General features: G+C 41.4%; 1 protein-coding gene across 1 annotated transcript; it reads left to right on the forward strand.

Moving 5' to 3' along the window:
- Positions 1-176: 176 nt before the first annotated feature.
- LOC105678689 (uncharacterized) lies at positions 177-7,336 on the forward strand. Its single transcript, XM_012378197.2, has 5 exons — positions 177-1,268; positions 1,416-1,996; positions 2,064-2,573; positions 2,676-5,414; positions 5,605-7,336. The coding sequence occupies exons 1-5, from the start codon at positions 424-426 to the stop codon at positions 5,772-5,774; spliced, it is 4,845 nt and encodes a 1,614-aa protein (XP_012233620.2). The 5' UTR covers positions 177-423; the 3' UTR covers positions 5,775-7,336.
- The last annotated feature ends 551 nt before the right edge of the window (positions 7,337-7,887 follow it).

Raw genomic sequence — 7,887 nt, forward strand, 5'->3', positions numbered from 1 at the left:
AAACTTGAATTTATAGTAAAATAGTAATTAATTGATCTGGGAAGGATCATAATTCGTTCAGTCAAAAACGCTGTATGAGTGTGCACCTTTATGCCTGAAGTGCGAAGCCTTTGAATTGAGCGTATTGTTGCGTATCTAAATATTCGTGTATTATGACTATTATAAAAGATCAAAATTATTTTTTTTTTTTATATTCTTGTTCTTTTTTTTAAGTACTATTTATACACTCTACTTCTGCTTTTGATAGAAAGTATGTTTTTTTCTCCAATATTTTATTATTTGGAAGGAAAAAGATTGCAGTCGACCAATCAGTGACCGCAGTATCGATATATATCGATGACCTCATCGCTCGCGGCAATTCCGGCGGCTGCGGTGAGTGTGCTCTTTTTAAACATGGGGAGGTTACTTTTTTGAGATAATACTATGTGGGATTTCGGCAACCGCGGTTCCGTGGTGTTGATAAGTGTGACGTGTGGATGCGTGCTGATCTACAACGCCTGGGGCGCGATCCTAGCACTAGCGTCGACGTTGTTTCTGGTGGTATATGTATGCTACTCGTTGCTCGTGAACGATAGCCTAGTGTCGCCCAACGCGTATCACGTACTCGGTTACCTACGTGAGGCAGTTCGGGAACTCGGCGCGGCGCTACACATTGCGTACAGCTACGGTGTCGGATACGTGCGTAAGATCTGGCATAGTGTGAGACGTTGTTACCGCGAGCGTTTTCCATTCAGGATGGATAGGCGACGCGCGAGCAATTATCAGCTCAGCAGCGATTCGTACGCTGCCGCGGGTAACGCCATGTTCAAGCGCAAGGACTCGTCGCCGTCGTCGTCGTCGTTATCCAGGTTGGACTCGATCGATCAACTAAGCCCGATCCCGCGTGTTCCGTACCGTTCGCGCGAAACACACGCGATGGACAGTAGAATTTATGCTGGCGATCACAATCGCTCACCGTACCGACAGCAGCTCATATACGGCAAGCACACGTCCACACCAGTGTTGAGACTTTCTGACCAGGAGGAGGACTCTAGGAATGGAGATGCACTGATTTCACAATCGCGCGAAATGCATACTAATAAGATCACCACATATGCTCAGAATCACACATTAAGCCGTGGTGAGAATGTCACACTGTTTAGCCCTAAAGGTTCTCCATGGGGTACGAGTATTAGTCCCAAGATACGTCCCAGGCCTGCAGGTGTCAAAACAGTTCAGACAGTTGCTGGACCATTGTTAGCATCGACAAGATATAATATCGATCCAAAGTATGTACATAGATTTGATTTAACTACATTGATACTATTTCTTATATATATATATAATGCTACTTTTGTTATTTTTATAAATAATTATAATTAGACGTAAATAATATTCTCAATATTTATATATCTTGTTCTGTTTCTTAAATATAGGGTACTCACAGATGTATCATCACCAGGCCTTACAACAAGGCTAACCAAATATGCTACGATAGCAAAAAGTAAATTAACTCATCAGTCTCAGTATAGCACTGGGCAATTTCCAAAAGTTAATATTCACGCTAATCCAATACCTCTGTTAAATGCAAAGTTGAGAAAGATGAGAATGCCTGTGACAGTTAGAGTGGCACCGCCAGATGTGGCAAAGTATTCTCCGCCAGAAAGACAAAAAGTTCTGTCCAATATTTGTCATGTGGAGAACAAATCACCTACCAGCGTTGTTCAAGTTTTAAGAGAGATATCATTGAAACGGCATGCATCGATGGAGGATGTTAGTTTTGATGTTGCTAAGAAGCAAAAAACGGATGGCTTTTTTAACGAAGAAAGAGAAATGATAATAGAAGAAAACAAACAAAAACGAAGTAGGGACGAGTCGTCTAAATCAGATGAGGATCTTTCTCCTTTAAGCAAATCTCTCAGACCAGCCAAACGTACGAAAACCCGATCTTGTTACGATATCTTAAACTCGCTGAGTTCCAGCATTAATGTTCCTGTTGGTATTAAAAGAAAAGCAGGTGAGTATTACTTAAAAAAATTTCTTAATGCATTAATTTTAACCTAACTTTTATTTTATTTCCACAGCTGATTTCTCACGTTGTGGGACACCCGACTTTGAAAAGCATTTCAAATCTCTGGAAACTGCACAGTCCTCTCCTACTATGCCAAAATCTCAGAACTTAGATACAAATCATAGTAAACCAGAACTTAAAGAAATATATTCTAGAAGTCCTGAAGCAGTAAATAAGAGGCCGGAAGACTTTCCTTTAGTGAAGGGAATATTGAAATCTAGCAGGGAAACCAAGTTGAATAAAGCAGCGTCTATAATCCATAAAACTGTAAAAACTATTACCAAAATTGATAACAAACCTAACGTATCGACAAAACCTGTAAATTTGACAGATAAACTATTTATGAGAGCTGAACCCGAACGGAATGAACAGTTAAAGTTGCTCGTGGAAGAACCAGGTAACATAAAAGCTAAGTTTGCAACGAACAACGTAGAAGAGATAAAGAGGGATGACATACGGAATATGAGGCAAACTAGTATGAAGGCAAGGCTTCAAAGTATGTTTGATGCAATATCAGGAAAAGGTAAATATAACTTCTCTTTCTCTGACGAAGATAAAAAAACGCTTCTTTTTCTCTAAACATCATAAATGACTCAATTTCGCTAATTCTTATTTACGCTTTTAGGAGAGAACAAAATCAATCCGGACGTTGTGATTCAAGCGGACGAGGTTAATGCAGTGACGCCTCCGGTTACGTGTCCGGTTACGTGTCCGGTTACTTGCGCGACTCTGAATTCCTCGACGACGACGACTAACGTTGTTACTACACCGCTCTCCACTGCGGCTGTTGTACCGCAAGGTTTCTCTTCATCATCGAAATCAGATATAAAAGCCGATGCGAAACCAACTGCAACCTTCAGCTTACCGAACGTCGTATCACCGACACAAACAAGCGTTCCAGCAACAACCACTCTTGAGATAAGAGCAACAAACTCGACCGCTGCAACAAGCGATCAAACGAAAGTCGTGTCGACTGCATCTGTAATTGCAAGCACAGGATTTTTACAAAAAACCCAAGTATCTTCGACTATCCCGAGTGCGGTGCCGACTTTTACTTTCGGTCATGAAAAATCAGTCGCGAAAACGGCAACTGTGACGTCGAGCAGTTTATTGCCAAGCTATAGCACCAGTGTATCCAGCACCAGTAGTACGTTTGTGTCAGTTGCCGCTACTACCACGCCAGCTTCATCAACGTCTACTAATTTCCTAACGCCAATCAATAAAACGCCATCAGGTTTGACGTTCACGCCTATAAGTTCTAGCATCGCATTAGGCGCGAAAGTCGGGATGAATAACGTTGTTGCCACAAGTGCGATCGCTAGTTCATCCATCACAGCGAATACTCAGGCCAGTCCTATCTTCGCTTTCGGTGGCAGTAAACTCTCCCCCGCCACATCAATTCAAACTTCGGCGTCGAGTTTGCTGCCTCAAACCACCGGGACGACATTATTAGTTACAACTACCACACCTACCACACAACTACCACAACTACACGCAACCACCACAGCTAGCATCGCCGGTTTTAATAGCGTTGCAAACAGCAGAGCATCGAGCACCGTCGCGACGACGATATCTGCCGCCCCATCTTTGTTCACTTTTGGAAACAACAGTACCACTTTGCAGCCTCCAAAATCGGATACGTTCGTATTCGGCCAGTCCAGTGCCGCTCCAAAAGAAACAAATACTTTCGGAAGCCCTTTGAATGCTCAGACGACGTCGTTACCGCAAGTTACGACTAAATCGTTCAATTTCACGTCTAACACTTTGGCGCCGACCAGTAGCTCATTTACAGCTAGCATTGCCGGTTTCAATAGCGTTGCGAACAACAACGCTACATCGAGCAGCGTCGCGACGACAGCATCAACCGCCCCATCTTTGTTTACTTTTGGAAGCAACAATACCACCTTGCAACCTCCAAAGTCGGATACTTTCATATTCAGCCAGTCCAGTAGCGCTCAAAAAGAAACAAATACTTTCGGAAACCCTCCGAGCAGTCAGGTGACGCAGCCGTTGCCGCAAGTTACGACTAAATCGTTTAATTTCACGTCTAACACTTTGGCGCCGACTAGTAGTTCATTTACATCGACAAATAGCGCGTTTACTGCCACGACCACTGCAACACCGGCGTTTGGATCGTCGAGTGCACCTGCGTTTCCGCTGGGTGCGTCCACTACTTCTTCAACGTCGTCGATCAGCAAACCTGTGTTCGTCTTTGGCGCTTCCAGCACTCCAAGTACAGCATCTACGCCTATAGCCCTACCAGCTGCAACTGCTTCCAATACAACCGGCTTTGGCACGACAAGCAATACTGCGGTCCCTATATTCGGAGCAACCACCACTGCCGCTATCCCGCAGTTCGGCGCAACCATTACTACTGCTCCGCAATTCGGCACATCCACTACATCTATTTTCGCCACTACGTCGGGCACAACGACAACGACTGCAAACATCTTCGGCACGACCAGCCAGCCGCTTTTCGGAGCCACAACGGTGCCACCGGGAACCGCCGGTGTGTTCAGCCCGAAGACCACCGCGCCCTCGATCTTCGCGCAGACGACCAGCGTCGTGGCCACGTCGAACAACACGGTCAGTCCCGGTCTGTTCTCCAACGCCAGCGTCACTTCGACTTCGACGACCGCGTCGGCTTCGGTGTTTGGCAGCGGCTCGCCGATGTTCGGACAAACAAAGCCCCCGACATCCTTTGGAGCGGGTGCAGCGGGTGCAGCGGGTGCAGCGGGTATCATGTTCGGCGGCACGACGACATCGTTATTCGGCTCGAACACGCAAACCACGACCGCGCCGACGTTCGGGAACACATCCACCAATACCGTCGCTCCCGTCGGTTTCGACACCGCGAGCGACGCGACGACCGTATTCGGATCACCAAGCGCAGGAACGGTGACGAACGTGCAGACCACACCAGCTTTCAGCGCTACGACCGGTATATTCGGTTCGGCGGATAACAACGCATCGTCGGTGCCTATATTTGGAGCGAACACTACGCCGTCTACTGGAGCGTTTGGTGCCACCCCGGCGACGAATACCTTTGGCACACCAAACCTCGCGTTCGGCTCTGCGACAAGCGGCAACAACACATTCGGCGATAATAAATCTCCATTCGGTGCACCGCCCGTGAGTACGACGGGTTTCGGCACACCTAGCACATCCATTTCCTCTTTCGGAGCTTCTAACGCTAATAACTCAAGCAATAGCACGAGTAATATGTTCGTCTTTGGAAGTAATCAGAAAGATGGGCAACAGAACCCGACGTTTTCCTTCGGATCCAATTTCAGCGCTGGAAGCAATAATCCTACGACCGTACCATCCACTTCTTTCCAATTTGGATCCCCATCTTCCAAACCAGGTAATTACTCTAAATTTAAATCTTTAATATTAATGCAATTTTAATTATAAAATAGATTACGCTGTGCCACAAATTAATTCAGAATACACTAAAATTATGCATTTCTATGAAACCTTATTACCGACTATGGCTTGTCTTTCTCTTCAAATTATTCTGGCTCAATTTATGCAACATTATTTTATACTTTCAGCACCGGCTGGGTTTAATTTTGCTACTCCATTATCATCCGCAACTCCTACTCTCAATTTCGGAACCACGAACATGCCGACTTTCAATCCTTCGACGCCTGGCATGTTCAGCATCGGTAGCGGCTCCACGGCGCCGCGATCTAGATCAATTCGTATGCGGAAACCAAGATGATGGAGAATGTAAATGCCGCCCATTTCGAGTGCAACTTTGGAGTGGAAATACATTCGGAGTGTTTATTTAATACATAGCTTCTCGAATGTAAGAGATACAATCGATGTGTATGCCGCATTCGATAGTTAATACGTTTGGTAAAATAAAATTATATGACTATTGATTATATATAAAGTCTGTTCTTTATAGCTGAACTGGCTGCACTAGTTCAGAGTTTATCTTTTTCCCTCCATAATGGAAGGAGAAAGATAAACTCCGAATTAGTGCAGCCAGTTCAGCTATAAAGAACAGACCTATTGCGAGGATAAGTAACAAGCGATTTGCTACCCGTGTTTTTAAAATACAGTTTGCGCTGACGGTTGCTAAGTTTACCCTGTATGAATAGGTATATATATATATTATGCTGTATAGGGTATTTCATTGAATTATCCTGAAATATCTCTGTTGTTTTTTATGATACAGAAAAATAAATAGAAGTTCTTTTTAAGGAAACATATTACGGTTAAAGTTTTTAAACTGTATTTTAACTATAATTTTCACATTTCAAGGTTGTCTCTTTTTCAACTAGAATCGTGTAATTTCAGTTACATCGATTTTTCTAGTCACTTTGCATTTAAAATTTAAAAAAATGATGACTTTGATCTTAAAAATTATAATTAATCTAGAAAAATTTAATTCTTTATAATATTTAATCATAATATCGTTGAATTGAATACCTTTTCTTTTTATTTTTCTGCATCATCAAAAACAACCGAAATATCGCAGATGGTTAAGTTAGGTGAAACAATTTACATATATGGCTACGTTTTGTCTATTAATGTTTTAGCTCATTCTAATCGTTAGAAATGATATAAATCTTGCAAAAGATGCTTCAAATTCACGCAACAACTCTTATTCACGGAGCTTTCGGCATTGCGCAATATAACGCAACGCGTGATTCAGAAACCCACCAGTGCAGTTCATTGTATATTTGTAATTAACCGAGATAATGAAACTACAAGAGCACACATACTCCATAGATAATTTTTAAATCTACTTAATTTATGAAAATATGTGTTGCGCTTTTCTTTTCATACGTGGTCATACTTGTTTCATCTATGTTGAAGTTTACACAACACAGACGCTGTACTTTTTTCTCATTACATGACACTCAATAATTGATACGTAACTCATGCAACAGACGGATATTCTTATTATCATTGTGTATCACTTATCATGTTGCGGGCATAACATTGTTCTTTATTATTAAGAAGTTTCCTATCATTGCGCAAATTATGCATATCGAGATATCTCTGTAAAATACAAATTGTGATTTAAATGACAGAAATATGTTTGTTATAAATCGATATAAGTACATGCTCTGCCTTTTCATACTTCGGTTACGATTAAACGAGTGAAACTCGTGTGTAAATGTTCTTCCACTTACGTAACAAAATGTAATACGGTAATATTTAAACTGAAGTTCAACGAATAAGGGAAGTGTGTATGTTGTGATATACGTCTCGAATTGTGGAAATTTTTGTACAAAATTAGAACAAAATATAAGCTGTATTTATCATTTATGATGAATATTGATTCAATAATGATTATATATTAACCCGTTATTTTTGCGTTTTATCTCGATCCAATGATGTATTTTTCACACGTGGAGATCATATTCTACATCATGATTGACTGTACTGTTATTGTTTTTCTTTTTCAGTATACATATAGATATGATGTGTGTTCTTACACATTAGTGAAAAGCAGGCAAATATATTATTCACTGCATAAACAGTAAAAGCGTTTGATTATTGTAGCTCTTAAAACTTATTAATTTTGAAAGTTTTTTGTCATTTATCAAAAGAGAAATCTGGCCTATTCATTTTTTTCGAGTTACTCATACAAGGAAATCATCTAAATGTGTTTTTAATAGCATATGACACGAAGCATTGAAATTATTATCTTATTAACACATTAATTGCATTCAACATGTTGGAGCAAGTAATATATTCTCATACAGAATTATGATGAACGTTATTAAAGTCTTCTCTCGATTTCTACAAAAAATACTGATTGCTTCTGTATGTTTATTCCAAGTTTGAATGTTTCTTTGTTTAGTGTACTGATATAT

Source organism: Linepithema humile, chromosome 6 (genome assembly GCF_040581485.1).
Source record: "Linepithema humile isolate Giens D197 chromosome 6, Lhum_UNIL_v1.0, whole genome shotgun sequence".
Lineage (NCBI taxonomy): Eukaryota > Metazoa > Arthropoda > Insecta > Hymenoptera > Formicidae > Linepithema > Linepithema humile.